Consider the following 15,036-nt stretch of genomic DNA (forward strand, 5'->3'; position numbering starts at 1 on the left):
AGTCTTCGCCAAGTCTTGCCCCTTCGCCCCTGGGAAATTCCACCCACCGTGTAGGGTATTCGCCTATTCGGTGGCACACATTTGGCACTGGCAAAAACACTCTGTAATCAAACACCAAACAACTAGCAGGAGAACCAGGGAGCGCTACTGTTTGACTAGGCGATTGCGGTGCATGTTGCAGTTGTTGCTTTTGCCTGTTGCAGTTGTGGCGGGGCGTGTGTTGTTGATGCCTTGGCACGCCCCATCACTGGCCACATACACAGGTGAGCAGGTATGTGTGCCGGTGGCAGAGGAACAGAGGAGGGAGCTGCGTTAATTATAAACGCATTAGGCTGGGCAGGGAATTAGAATTAGAATTAGAATTAGCTTATCGCCCTCCGCTCACACCTCCTTCGCAGCATCAGTCTGCATTCTCTAACAAGAGAGAGGGCAAAAAGGGGAAAATAAATAAACCAATATCGTAAATAAACGAATCGTTATCTCTGGCCAGGGCCCGACGCCTTAGCCAGGCCAAGAGACAGCGCAGACGGCGACCTGCAATTAATCACAGCCGACCGACCGAATGATCCCATCTGATTTACATAATTTTATGAACAAACAAACAAATGAGAGGAGGGTAAAAGAGTAATAGATAGGCAGCGAGAGAGGTGGGGTTTTGGGGGGTCTTGGGGAGAAGATTTCACTGCCCAAGCATTAGCCACTCTCTGTGGGCCTTCGCCACAGAGCCACAGAGCTACAGAGTGCCAGAGTGGGACAGATGATCGACTGTCGTTAAGAGATTTATTGCACTCGGCCTTCTTGCTCCTTCTGCACCAGAGGAATCCGGCGAGGTTCTTGGGGCCGGGCCGGGCCTGGCCATAAAAATGCAGATCAGAGGATCAACCTCCCAGCCCCAATGAGTCTTGAACTTTCGACACCTCTCGATTCCCGGCCGAACTGTGAAGACACATGTGTGCGCTTGCTCTCTCAGAGGAGGAGCATTGTGTGTGTTCTGAATTGGTTTTGCCTTTATTTATTTCTTCTCGATTTTAATTGCCAAGAGCGACCCGTGAACGTGAACCCGTCGGCGTCTAGGCTATAAAGGTGCCCCGATATTAATGGCCTTAAAGGCCATCCAGGCAGGGCGAAATGCATTTGCCACAGCCACGGTGAGTGCCACAGACTGTGGCAGAGTGCGCGACTCTTTTGCTCTAACTTTAATGAAGTAATTAAGCCAAGAACTGTCCCGGCACTGTCCGCTGTTCGCGGAGAGCCAATCAGGGCCGGCAAAGATGGCCAAAACTTCTTTTGTTTTGCCCCATAGGCCAATCAGAGCAGCGGGCCAAGAAGCGCGGATATGCATTGAGTGGCGCCTCTCCAGGCCTGGCAGGGCACGTCTTCCGCCTCATGAATAACAGTTTAATTGAGTTACCAAGCTCCGTCGGGGGGGGGCAAACATTTGGACTCTGCGGCCTCTGTAATTTGACAGCTCGGTGATATTAACGCGATTTGACAGCGACAATGACAGTGTCCGTGTCCAGGTCCGTGTCCGTGTGTGTACTCAAATCAAAGAAGACAAATAAACCAGCGAAGAGGCCCTGGGCGCTGCGCCCTGCCTTTTGTCAACCATCCATCAAAAAGTCGGCGAAAACACCGAAAAAAAAGAGTGGCAGGGGGACGAGGCAGCCACAGAGCGACCCCTCTATGCTCGTAGATGCAGCCGCAGAGCCCCATCATCCATCCCATGTATTGTCAATGAAACTGGTTTCGCGTTAACATCATTCCGTCAGTCAGCCAGGCACGGACTCCGTCTCGGCCACTGCCAGAGATCGGTCCATTCTGGCCAAATACGCACAAGACGCAGGCAGACGACGACTGCAACTGCGACTGCGACTGTAACTGCGGCATCGGCAAACGCACCGAAGCGATGCGCTTCAAAGATAATAACCAATATGCACCACCACTACCACTACCACTACCACTACTACGACCAGCAACAACAACAACAACAACGGCAACCTGTGTAACGACCACGCCAACACCAAACACAACAAAAAACAGGCCCAAACGGAGAAGGAGTAGGGGGGAACGGGGCTGGGGATGGAGAAACAATCGGAGGGGAATGTAACAAACGAGTGAAAACTAATGGAAAATAATGGAAAAATGTATATTTACAATGGGCAGAGAAAGAGCCGAAAGAACCGCTAAGCAGAACTCGAAGAGGGAAATCTTATAAAGATTTGAGTGACAGTAAAATGGAATGACAGGAGGGAACGGGGAACGGGGTATGTGATAGGGGCAGGGGCGGGGGCAGGGGCAGGGGCAGGGGCTTCGCCTTCGGCTGATGCTGCCACAGTGACAAACATTAGAAAGCTAATGAAAGTTAGCCACAGACAAAAAAATAACAAAGAAATATCCACACGAGCAGGAGGGGCACAGATACAAAGATACAAAGATACATCGTAGTAGGTAGTAGGTGTGCGGCACTGCGTGTGTGTGTGTGTGTGTTTCGGATCCGAAACGGTTTGGGATTATTCGATTCTGGATCTGGGTGATAAATTGATCGTGGCACTGTTGAAGGTTACAGCTCCAAGCCACTTTGGGCCGCTTTGCATGCGATATTTGCATTTGCATTTGCATTTGCCCCCACCACTCTGCCCCTGCCCCTGCCCCTGCCCCTGCCGCTTGTTGTGCGACTCAATTAGAACACATTGTCTGGCCAGGGAGGGGGCACTGGGCAGTGGATTGCGGGTACTGGCTGCACACAGCGCTCGCCCACGCTCGGATCTCGGATCTCGGATCGGAGCCATGCGAAACAACTCGAACTGGATCTGAAAAGCGTCGCGAGTCAAGCGGCGCCACAGCGATGTGTCTATGTGAGAAAATCCAAGCTGACAACAGCATATATCTAGACTACAGTAGATCCTCTATCATTTCGTATTCGAAAAGAATTAAAGACTACGATGTGTAAATGTCCAATGCAGAACCAGGCCCCACTGTAGCTGCCGTGTGAATTTGGAATTTTAGAGACCCAAGCCAGCTGACATGCAATAAAAGACGTTAAGGCGAACATTAAAGCCAACATCGGCCATTGCCCAATGCAATTACGGAGCTTTTGTCGCCGCCATCGCCGGCCGCCAGAGGGGGAGGAGGGTAATTACCCCAGAATGTACCTACGGCTGCGAAATATCATAAGCAATCTATAAATTTTCAATATGCAGATTACTCGGATCGCCGCAGCTCTGCTCCGAAGCTGAAGGTCAGCCACTACAAAGTCAATTACATGGATTGGGGTGCGACCCAAACAACTAATTAAACAGATCCATGATTACAGATTGTAATTGAAAGAGAAACAGAAACAGAACAGAATGGCAGTTGAGATCCGCGGGAGGTCTCCGCAGCATGGTTTTTCGTGGTCGAGCGCAGGAATCTCTGTGGCGCGCAGGCAGTTTTCCCCCAGAATCTAATCCCACTTGGGTTTATGGACTGGCCACGCCCATACGCTGCCGTCATACAAGCATTTGCACAGATTACTAATCGACTCTTTGTCTTCATTTGATGGCTTTAGGTTTTAATTATTCGAGAAATGGTTTTCCAAAACAATCCAAAACCCAATCCCAGTCCCCAGACGAACTGAGCCAAAACCGACCGACCAGTCGACCGAACGGTTCGTTCCCGGCCCGAGATGAGAGCCAGCCCGTATATCTTAAACGTTCCGTTGTGTTGGTGTTGGTGTTGGTGTTGGTCTGTGTCTCGAGACCATTTTCAGGTGTCTGTTAATTTGTTTCCCCCCTCTCCAAGGTCCCCACTCCCCACTCCCCGCCCCTGTACACATGTCTACCCCCGTTGCGACTGACTTAAACTCGTCTGCGCCTGCAGTTCAGTTGACCCTCTTCTCCTCTGTTTAACAACAAACGCCTGACTTGGGCCAAGGTGTTAAAGCTTGTCTCCGTTCCCCGCTTGTCTCCCCTCCTACCTGTTGTCTGTTGTCTCTCTTCTCCTCTCAGTGGTCGGAGAGGAGAAGGGCGGGTTCTCTCTTTTTCGAGAATCGCTTTCCATCCTAGACTAGTTCAGCTTGTAGGGCTCATAATTTATTGTATTCGAATCGCTTCTATGAAATTCTGTGCGGAGCCAAAAGATTGCTTTAGATTGGGGGCAAGGCATGTCTGATTTGGTTAGACGGGGCAGCAGAGGCTTATTATTATACGTATGTTGCACATTAGCTCGTAGAGAGGGTCCCTCTGCGGTCTGTGCATTTATAATTCAATCACGAGCAATTAACTAGGAAAATTTTGAAACCGAAGAACAAAAGACTCGAGCAACAAACTTGAAATTTCATTAGTTTGCATAGATCTCTCTCTCTATCTCTGTCTCTATCCGGCTCTCTGCTGATCTGCTTGTCTCTCTCTCACTCTTTGGTGTGCGTTTTTGACAAATTTGTTTGAAAATTTCCAAATTGAAAAGATTCATTCATCAGCGGCTCGCTGGCATCATCATCATCAGGGCTGGCAAGACAGGCAGGCAGGCAGGCAGGCAGGCAGGCAGACACTCAGAAGCTGGACCCAAGCCATGTTTAATGGATTCCAACAGCCCAGGTCCCCGACTCCGGTCTGGTCTGCTGCTGGTGTACCTCTCTCGGACGAAGCTCAAAGGTCCCATGTGCGATCTGACCCATTGTCGTTATAAATTAGCGCAATCAATCAACTCACTTCACCTGATTCTTCGGCCAAGGGACAGAGAGCGAGAGAATCTCGACGCAAAGATTCCAAACAAACGAAAACAGGTTGCCGAAGATTCAGATAGATAGAGATAGAGACACAGAGAGGGAGATAGGGAGAAGAAGAGAGTCTTTTATGGGCAAGTCCCATGTTAGATCGATCAGAACAGACCCAGACAAATTTCGGCACTTCGTCAATGTCAAAACGACAGAATCATTGAGCAGTTTTGTTAAATTAATCAGCAAAATCGTTTAATGATTTCCAAATCCAATGCCAGACTCGGCCTCGACCTCAGACAGCGACTAAAACCAAAAGCTATGTTTTAGCTGGAAATGGCCTGGAAATGCTTATCATATCTGAGCAGAGGTCTCTGAGCCGGAGTCTGTCTGGCCCTCGTTTGCCTATCGAAGCCTATCAGCCAGGCCTTTCATCTTTCTTTCTTCTTTTCCGAGCCAATGTTAACAAGAAGAGACTCCCAGGAAAAGCAGTTAAGCATCACTCTCCACTCCACTGCGGCCCGCACTGCCTCCCCCCGCTCCACTGACTGTTTTTCAGGTGTAAAATGAAAGAAGTTTTTTCATAGGATCCCAAAAGTGCCGACCATAAATTTGTGTTTCTTTTCTTTCGGTTTCTCTTTCCAGATAATTTCCCTCATGCCCCAAGGGTTGCACTTCACACAGAGGGGAAAAAGGTTGGGTTCGATGCTGGGGAAATGCATTTGGAAGAACTCTTCCTTTCAGCTGGGAATGCTGGCTGGACCATTGTCAGGATTATGATATGATATGATATTCAGATTCAGTTTGATTCGATTTGGTTGTTCTTGGGTGCTGTGCTCTCTTTTTACGAGTGGTAAATGTTTTATTTTGATCATGATAGCTGGTGTTATAGGTGTTGTCCAGCTCTTCTCTCTTCACAGCACAATGCGCTTCACTATTGCCCTTAAAATGGGGGGAAATAAGCATGTGGCTATGTGTGTATCTCGATGTGATTCCAGGTCGTTTGTGCATTGATTTCTGTGCATACATGAGTATTTCTTACGTAGCTGCAGGTGCGGAAGCAATTTGTTTAGAATTTTTGCCATAAACGCAGGAACAGCAGCAACAGAGAGAGAGAGAGAGCTGCAACAGCAACAGCAACAGCAACCTCTGCCACTGCCACAAGTTGCTGAGAGGCAGAGTCCAACACGGACATTAAATAAAAGCGAAAAGAGTAAACACACAGCACGAGAAAATATTGCATGCAACAACGTGGCCCGACCGACCCCGCTCCGTTGCACGTGTGTGTGTGTGTGTGTGTTTGTGTGTGTGTCTGGACACAAATATGCAAATTATTGTGCACACATCGACCATGCCAACAGCCAGCGGACAACGGCCAACGGACAGCGGACAGCGGACAGAGGACAGCGGCCAGCGGCCAGCCTGCAACGTGCAGAAAAACTGAAGCAACGACTTGATCGCTTCGAAACTAGCCAAGGATATATTGGCCAGGCCGGACGAGTTTGCAAATATTTGAACTTGAATTTCAGATGAGTGGAAATTAGTTTAGAGAAAGAAAATACACCAAAAGGTTCCTCCCATCTACACTCGCCAGAAAGAACTACATTTTTGGAAATCTGGGCAGGAGTACATCATATTGATTGCGGATTTCTTCAATAAACAGTCTGTTAAGGGGCTTCATAAAACACAAATAAATATAAATAGTAACTCTTGGCCGATCCACTTGCAACTCCATTGAAAATGCGAGTGGATAGATATCGTCGAATGGGGTGCTTCTCTCTTCCTTCAGAAATCCCTAAAATTCTTATCCATTGTATGAGAAATAGTTGGATATAGCTCGTAAGTGGGGGCACTGCATATTTTATGGGCCTCTCGGTCGTTTTATTGCCTGGCCGTAAACCATGGGACTTCGTTTCATTCGCTTTTATTAATAAGTTCATAAAGATTCCCCCTATTGCCCTCCCATGGGATGTTGGCACATTTGTTCGGCGTTTGCAGTTTTGGGCCGTTAACCGTGTAAACTGTAAACTGTAAACTGTAACCTGTAAACAGTCAACAAAGACTCGGTTGGTGGGCATCAGAGTACATACACACACATATAATCTATCTATGTATCTGTATATTGTAAGTGGTCTCGGGTTGCTCTCTCTTGGATTTTATGCTCTTCCTCCATCTCAATTATATTGCTTTATTACTCGTATGGTTTCATTTTGTGATTTGTGAGAGAGCAGAACAGTGCAGGGCAGTGCAGAGCAGAGACCTGCCCCAAGACCCAAGACGGGCCCCAAGTTACTGCAAGATTGTACGACATTGTACGGCTGCGGCGTGGATGGTTGATGGTGGCCGGGCCCAGGGTGGACCGAAAAGGTAAAATGATATTCGAAAATGAGTTTTGTGGCAAAGTCTGAGGACGTGTTAAAGTCACAAGTTCCCTAACACGTCTTTAGGTTATTTGATATATTTATTAAACTAGCTGAACGATTTTTCATGCAGCGCTCTCTCTGGTGCCCCGCGACTCGCTCCGGAGACGGAGACGAAGACGGAGATGCTTTATCGGCCGAGTCGAAACGGGTTATCAAAATATCTGTGCTCTGCTCAGGCGTGAGTTGATTAACTTTCCGTCTAGATACATTTTTTGGTAGTTAGCGCAGCGGCCTCCCAATCCACAACATTCTAACAGCGGAGAAACTCCTCTCTTCCAGCTCTTCCAGCTCTTCCAGCCTCTTTCCAGTGCCACACTGGTGCCAGTGCCAGTGCCAGTGCCAGTGCCAGTGCCTTTGGTTCATTTCATTTTTATTTACGTGAACTACTCTGGTGTCCAATAAAATATACGCAACGAAATCAGATGCAAATCGTGCGACAGGGTAGGCCGTACGAGTGCGGGGCAGGAGAGCACTCGGAGAGAGAGAGAGAGAAGGAGAAGAAGATTCTCAGCATCTCCGTTGTCGCTGGAACACGCGGACGCACTTAATGAGCAGCGATCTTAAATCTTAAAGTCAGACACACGGACAGAGGGGGACAGCGACAGCCGCCGGTGGATGGGTGGATAGGTGGCTCGAGGGGGATCGAGGGGGATTACAGTCAGGGGCTGGAGAGATGGAGACGTTGGCTCAGACTCGGCCTGAGTCGCTGGCTGGCTGGCTGGCTGGCTGGCTGGCTGGTGCTCATATCCATGAGTGTGTCCACGAGTGGATGTGTGTGTGTGTGTGAAAGTATCTTGAACTGGGCTCTGCCTCATTCCGGCTCTGGCTCTGTCTTCATCATTCTTCTCTGTAGCTGGCTGCACTTGAGTTTCAAGAGAGTCGAGACAGAGACAGAGACAGCAACAGAGAGGGAGAGATAGAGAGAGAGAGAGAGAGAGAGAGGAACGGCTTCTCAAATGCTTATGAAGATATTATGAAAACCAAAAGAAGATTCTGCCTGTCTGTGGCAATGTGTGCTTGTGTGTGTGCGTGTATTTGAAGCTGGAGCTTGCATTATGTGGCAAGTTCCATCGCGAGGCAGCGGCAAGTTGACAAATGCTTAGACGCTGGGGTACGGGACAAGTGTGGGGGCAGGCCCCGAGCACCAGGCAGCTCCATCTCACCTGCAAAAAAGATCAATGACAATTTATTGTCATGACTATGTAAGTTCTCACAAGGCGCAGGCGTGCTCAGATATCCATGTATCTGCATCTGTATCTCCATCTCCATCTGCATCTGCATCTGCATTTGCAACGGCTGTATCTGCCGCATCGGAATCTGTGGGATTGTATTTTCATATTTCAAAGTGACATTTAGAAGCTCGGTCTTTCGGTATTTTGTGGTTTATTCGATGTAAACGTAAAATGAAATCTACTTAATCTTGAATTAGTTTCCACTAAGTTCTTAGACAAATATCACACGATTTTAAGGGCTAGGTATACACTAAAGGCTATACGGATAGGTGGTATATCTATGGATATGCGTAATACTCATCGCAGGAGTCGGACATTTACATGGGTGGAAAGCAGTGTTCACCTTCTAATACTCAGGCAGCAGGCAGGGATCCAGGGATCCAGGGATGCTCTTCTTCTCCTCCTGTGACTATGGGATTGGTCGGGCGAGTCTGCATCCTACACTGCTATATGCTGGATATATTTACAACTTATCAGTCGCGACATAACCCTATCCCTATCTCTATCCCAATCTCAATCTCAATCTCGATCCATACTCCAGACGATCCCAGATTGTCGCCTTCATTAGCTGCCCTTGTTAAGGTCCTCCCGGCACTTGTGCACTTGGCCCAGCACGCGATCGATGCGCTCCATGAGTATCTTGATTGATTTATCCGGCAGCGAGGGCAGCACGTCACGCACGCCGTCGCTGGTTGCGCGCTCGAAGAGATCGCGCAGCGGCCGGCCCGCGCCCTCCGCCCGCAGCCGCCGCAGTGCCTCGATGGTGGGACGGCGAAAGACGCACAGGTTGTCCAGCAGGAGGCTGTGATAGGCCTCGTACTTCTTCAGCAGGCGATAGCCGTGCAGGAGCCCGCTCTCGTTGTCCAGGAACACGAGCAGCTGCGAGCTGGCCTGGCGGGCCAGGTTGTGGGCCGGCGCGGCCATGATGTCGGCATTCCATTGAAAGTTGTACAAGTTATTAACAACACGATCGAGGTTCGCGATCAGGTAATCGAAGACGATTAAATCGGACCATTGTGCCAATTCAATTAGTCGCTGCACCAGCGCCGACTTTGACTCCGATTCCAACTCCAACTCCGACTGGGTCTGGGTCTGGGTCTGCGACTGGGACTGCCATTGCGTCTCCTCAAGCATGCTTGATTGATGAGCCGGTCCCTGCGAGGTGGCAGCCCCCAGCCGCTTGAGTAATCCCGGCGCTGCGTCCAACTTTGACTCCGACTCCAAATCGGATGGCCGCGTCTGCTGCAGATGCTTCGTCAGGTTCCAGACGTCGTACTTGTTCAGGTGCCGCTCGAGCGGCTGAAAGGGCTGCGGAATTCCAGCCGGCTCCAGATCCGGCAACCAGCGCGTCAACACCACCGGCCTGCGTTCCTTCCACTGCGCCTGCGTGATGTCCCCCAGGGCTGCCGCCCAGTCCGGGGTCGTCGTGTCGATGACGGTGGCAGCACTCGGCGCCAGGTTGCTGATGTTCAGCAGTTGGCCGAGATAGTAGCTGAAGATCTCGCCCTGGATCTGGTCGGTGTTCTGGCGGTAGCGGGCGCAGGCCCGTGTCCCATCCGCGAACACCACCATGCGGTTCTGCATGCGCCCGCAGCCGTGCTCGAGTCGCACGACCTGGCCCTGGCCGGACACGTAGCGCTCCCAGGTGCGCTGATCCTCGGCCGCGAAGCCCTTGGGCAGAGCTCGCTCCACCTCAGGGCCCCAGTAGACGTCCGCTTCGATGAGACCCGCCCTCTCCGCCGACGGGGCAGACGGTGTTCCATCCTCCTTCTTCGACAGCCTGCGCTCGGGACCCTTGCGGTATCGGCCGCTGGAGGTGCGCTGCACGTGGAACTCCTTGATGCTGCCGTCGTTCGTGTCCAGTTTCTTCACGATCATCGAGTCCGGTGCATTCTTGTCCTGCTCCAGGTGGAACACGTTCCGGAAGACCTGCTCGGCACTCAGTTCTGCGCTGGCCCCCTTGCCTGCCCCCTTGATAAAGGCGACGCTGTAGGGCGGCAGGGCTGCGCTCTCGTAGATGCTTGGGAAATCCGAGGGTGGACGCTGCACCCCCTCGCTCTCCACTTGCTGCTGCTGCTGCTGCTGCTGCACGGCTGGCGGGGATGCGGGCGCGGTGCTGCTGCCCGCGAAGTAGTCCGGAAGGCCGAACATGGGCACTACCACGCCCAGCGCCATGCCGAAGACGAAGGCGGCGAGGATGCTCAGGAGGCAGGCACGGCGCTGGAAGGCGCGACGACGCCGCAAGGTCAGTAGCGTCATGTGGGTGGCTTCAATGGGGCTGCGGTTGCTTGTCCCCAGGAACTGGGGCCTGTCCTGGCCGCGTGTAGAGGCGGCTGCGATGACGCTGCAGGTGAGCTGCGGCTCGGCTGTGGCAGAGCCGCTCACTGCCAGGCTCAGGCGGTCGCTCAGTGGGTGCTGTGGGTGCTGTGGGTGGTGCTGTGGCTGTGGCTGATGTTGTCCGGCTTCCAGGTGCTTGATGTCGTACATTTTGCTGGCCGCCGAGTTCCCTCCTCTGCTATGCTCCTCTGCGCTCAAACACAAGCTGGCCCAAAGTTCAAGATGGGCATAAAGAAGCCGTCCGCGGGGAGCGGGGTGCTGGTTGCTGGTTGCTTCTTGCTTGTTCTGGGCGGAAGATGAGGATGAGGATGGGTTGAGTGCGGGTGGCAATCGACAAAGTCGTGAAATTAATTTCTGTCTTTGTTTAATAAATATCGGTTCTCCTCTCGGTTCTGGGTCTGGGTTTGGGTCTGGGTCTGGTTCTGGTTCGGGATCTTGGCTGCAGAGTCCCTCTGGACTGTAGATGGACCGGTTCGCTTATTGCGAATTTTTCCTCTACGATTTTCACAATTGAAATTGAAACAAAAACAAAAAAAAAACGTGCCCCAAACGCAAGCACCACTCTCTGTCTCTCCTCCTCACGGCGACTCCTCTGGATCTGGTTGTGACTCCTTGGCTCCTTGATCGCTCGCGATCGTCTTTCGCTTATTTATTTTTATATTTTTCGCTGGTTTCCCCCCGTTTTTTCGGGTTTATCGATCTATTTTCTGCACGATCACTTGCTGTAATTTTTTATTGTACATTTTCTCTGTTTCTTGGTTTGTCTTTTTGTGTCTGTGTCTATGGCTGTGGCTGTGGCTGTGGCTGTGGCTGTGGCTGTGGCTGTGGCTGTGGCTGTGTGTGTGCTGGGCCGTATGGGTGTATGTATGCCCGGGGGTCAATATTTCTGTGGGTTGGATTTGCCCTTCTTCTCAGCTTCTCGCTTAACAGTTTCTCTTTTTGTTTAATTTTTCCAATTGGCGATTTCGGCGCACCGATAAAGCGATTTCGTGGCTTTGAGCTATTTGCCACACACACTCGCGCGCACACTGTCACGTACGCTGACACTCACTCACACTCGCGCGCTCTCGCAGGGCGCATTCCCGACGCGATGCGCTGCCCCGATAATTGCAGCAAACAGCAGCGACAAGTCTGCGTCTGCGTCTGCGTCTGCGTCTGCGTCTGCGTCTACCTAGGCCTGGGCCCTGCTCTTAGGTTTTATCAATTTAATTTCTTGTCTCGCACCTTCGCTGGACTTTGTTTTATTTTATTTTATTTTATTTTATTTCGTTGTATTCTCTTTGGGGCTTTTTGTCCGGTCCGCCACACTCGATCCTGCCTGCCCCGTCGTTGTCGTTGCCGTTGCCGTTGTCGTTGGTGCGCGCCGAACGATGTGAGGAATTTTTATGCCTCCGCTTTATTTGCTTTTTGTTTTATATTTTATTCCTTGTTCTCTCTTCTTCACTGTTCTCAGTTCTCAGTTCTTTGTTCATTTACTTCACTTTGGTGTCTTTCTCGCGCAGTATTTTTAGACGCGTTCTTTCCCGTGTGTCGCCACTTGGCCCTTTTTAAATCGCAACTCTGTTCTGTGGCAAGTGCTTCTAACGGATCTGCGGACTGCGCGCATGCGTACCGCTCGCTTTGAGTTTTTTGACGGCTTTGACGGCTGACTGGCTCTGGCCGGGCTTAGTTAAAGACAATTTTCCAGCCGCTCATTCGGCTACTGGCTCAGAGAGTCGCTCGCTCTCTCTCCCTCTCTTTCGCCTACCGCTCTTTCCCCGCTTAAGCAGTTCGGGTGCCGGTTTTGAGTGAGTTAAACGCGTATGGGACTTGCTCTTTGAGTCAAAGGCGTGCTCTTTCTTTATTTCATGCGTCTTCAGAGCTCCCTCTGTCCCGTGCAGTCCTGCTCGGCCTCGCAGTAGCCCCCCGTGATGAGGAGCTCTGAACAGAGGACGTTGTTCGCGTGGATCCTGCCTGCGAAGGTGAAGTTGTACTCGGGCAGGTAGGGTGGCAGCTCGCTGGCGTCCAGCTCCACTTTCCGCATGAAGTAGGTGGTGTTCTGGAAGATGATATTCGCAGAGGAGTCTTGGATAGACCAGGCAGGACCTGGAGCTCACCCTGAGGAACGGACACTTGTCCGGTAGGTTGTGATTGGCGGTTCGCAGGCCCTTGTAGAAGAAGCGCATGAGTGATTTCTTGTCCCGAAGCTGAGCCCGAAGCTGGCACAGATCCAGGCGAATTTTCTTTACTATAATTGCCTTCCTTTGACCGTAAATGGAGAGCCGGAGCTCGAACACGCCCACAACGTTATCCGCTGTCTTCAGCTCGTCGGTGGTGAGGATCAGGTTGAAGGCCTCCCGGGTCTCTGGACGGCACTCGATGTTCGCGAACACTTTTCCACTGAGGGAGCACTTCATTGTGTTGAGCAAGATTTGCTGAAATTGGAAAGGATCGGGGTGAACCAGTAGCATATGGAATGCCTATGAAGCATACGAAACCTTCTTAGCCTGTCCGGCATAGGGGGCACACCATACCCACAGAGCCAATGCCCAGATGAGCCAATACTTTCGGAACATTTTTGCGACTGAAGCTGACACCGAACTGGTGCAACGATCTATACAAAAAATCGCCTGGAATTGTGCACTTAAATGTGTCACTTTCCATGACTGATCGATCAGATAAATCACAATACTTAAACAAATTATTCAGGTGAAACAATCAGTAAAACAATCTGTATTTAAATACATACGACTATGTATAAGTACATGATCAAGTGGATAGAAGTGTAGAATTGCCTGGTCTCTTAAGAGAGTGAGTTTTAAGAGCGGCCCATTTTGAAGTTCCACTCAATACGCCACGAAGAGCGGATCGCATCGAGAGCGAGCAGCACTGAGAAAAAGAGAGACATTTGTGGGAGAGACTATGTAGTTGCTGCTGTTTTAATGCTCAACGCGTCACATTTGCTGCGCCACATTAGGAAAGGAAACGAGTATCTGGTATCTGGGAGGCAGAGAGGAGGCCAACGATTACGTAGTGGGGCGCTTGCAGGGCATCCAAATCCAGGTAGTGGAGAGTCACAGTCTCTGGATCTGAATTTGTCAAATTTCTCTATTATACAAATAGGATCTCCTTTTGTTTTTGGTTTCTGTTTAAGTTCTAGTAAAGAATCTGTTGGCTTGAAATGTTTTGACTAATTCCACATACGAGAGGTGTAAGAAAGACAGAGTTGGCATAGAAATTCAGGATTATCATCATCGTTGCCCAGAGTAGCCCGCCCCGCAGGAACAAACGAACCATCAACGGACGAACGAACGAACGAGCGAACGAGCGAGCCAGCAGCGAACGAAGCGAAAGAATGAAGCCAGAAAGGAGATGCAGAAAAACAAGTAAGGACGCGTGAGTCGAAAAGATCGACTATGTGATACCCGCTACTCAGATTTGTCTGTTGCTGCTGAAGGTTAGAAATAAGGTAAATCGTGTAGACGAAATTCCTAGCATTTAAAAGAAACTGATGATCGCTTATTGAGGGATTCAGGCTGCTTTTTACACCGCATAGCACCAGATCAGTCGCTATCCACGCGAAAAGAATATACCCCTAGCTGTGAGGAGCAGCGGGTACGAAAACAGTTGGAAAAAATATGATCAAGGAATGTAGACATAACTTGACAGCATGCTTAGAGAATTTTTACTGGGGCTCGAGGACAGAGGCTCGAATGTGCGTTGGAAACGGAATGGGTCGCGTCGCTGGAGTCGTTCGAGTCGTTCGAGTCGGACTTGGAGCTGGAGCTGGAGTATGGGATCGGATCGGATCTGTGGTCCGAAGGCGAAGCGACGGCGAAACGAAGACCATATCAACTTGAGGCCGCTGCATTCTTCTGTGTCTGCGTGAGAGAGCGATCAGAAGAGAGAGAGGGAGGGACAGAGAGAGAGAGAGAGAAAGAAAGACCGAGAGAGGAACCAGGTTTGACTCAGAATTTGCCTCACGATTTTTCGGGTGCAGTTAAATTTAATAAAGTGAGAGCATGTTCGAGCCTAATTGAATTTGCTGCATTAATACTCAGCGTCGCGTCTGTCTGCGGAGATCAAAACAGAACGGATCGGTATTGGCACAGGGGCTTGCGGTTGGGGTTGGGGCTGGGGCTGGGGGTTATGGGTTACGGCTCTTTTGTCTGCCAATAAATAAACATCAAATTGTGTGTGTTTTAATCAATTCGAGTCCATTCCGCACACACGCACACAATACACGGACTGATTAGGCGAACCACAGCTTTTGATGTGTGTTTGAAAAGCTTTTAAGTCCGATTCGATTTTGATTGGAAACAGAGTACAATATTTGTCTCCTCTCCCTCCCCACCAAGCGCCATCATCGTTT

General features: G+C 50.4%; 3 protein-coding genes across 3 annotated transcripts in view; 1 reads left to right on the forward strand and 2 right to left on the reverse strand.

Moving 5' to 3' along the window:
- Positions 1-15,036, forward strand: part of LOC108158635 — an 86,455-nt gene that overhangs the window by 28,463 nt on the left and 42,956 nt on the right. The window lies entirely within an intron of this gene.
- Positions 8,483-12,334, reverse strand: LOC117185838 (extracellular serine/threonine protein kinase four-jointed-like). The gene has a single exon (XM_033391403.1). The coding sequence runs from the start codon at positions 10,833-10,835 to the stop codon at positions 8,913-8,915; it is 1,923 nt and encodes a 640-aa protein (XP_033247294.1). The 5' UTR covers positions 10,836-12,334; the 3' UTR covers positions 8,483-8,912.
- Positions 11,473-13,332, reverse strand: LOC117188081. The gene is made up of 3 exons (XM_033391406.1): positions 13,163-13,332; positions 12,782-13,099; positions 11,473-12,723 (listed from the first exon to the last, which is right to left on the reverse strand). The coding sequence occupies exons 1-3, from the start codon at positions 13,238-13,240 to the stop codon at positions 12,541-12,543; spliced, it is 579 nt and encodes a 192-aa protein (XP_033247297.1). The 5' UTR covers positions 13,241-13,332; the 3' UTR covers positions 11,473-12,540.

This window comes from Drosophila miranda, chromosome 3, assembly GCF_003369915.1.
Source record: "Drosophila miranda strain MSH22 chromosome 3, D.miranda_PacBio2.1, whole genome shotgun sequence".
In the NCBI taxonomy this organism is placed as follows: domain Eukaryota; kingdom Metazoa; phylum Arthropoda; class Insecta; order Diptera; family Drosophilidae; genus Drosophila; species Drosophila miranda.

What these genes read in the sequence shown, in the direction of transcription:
- LOC117185838 (XM_033391403.1), bottom strand. Translation starts at nt 10,835, where the DNA reads ATGTACGACATCAAGCACCTGGAAGCCGGACAACATCAGCCACAGCCA.
- LOC117188081 (XM_033391406.1), bottom strand. Translation starts at nt 13,240, where the DNA reads ATGTTCCGAAAGTATTGGCTCATCTGGGCATTGGCTCTGTGGGTATGG. An exon ending in ATGCCGGACAGGCTAAGAAG is followed by an intron (nt 13,100 to 13,162) that starts GTTTCGTATGCT and finishes TTCCAATTTCAG; the next exon opens with CAAATCTTGCTCAACACAAT. An exon ending in ACAAGTGTCCGTTCCTCAGG is followed by an intron (nt 12,724 to 12,781) that starts GTGAGCTCCAGG and finishes ATCATCTTCCAG; the next exon opens with AACACCACCTACTTCATGCG.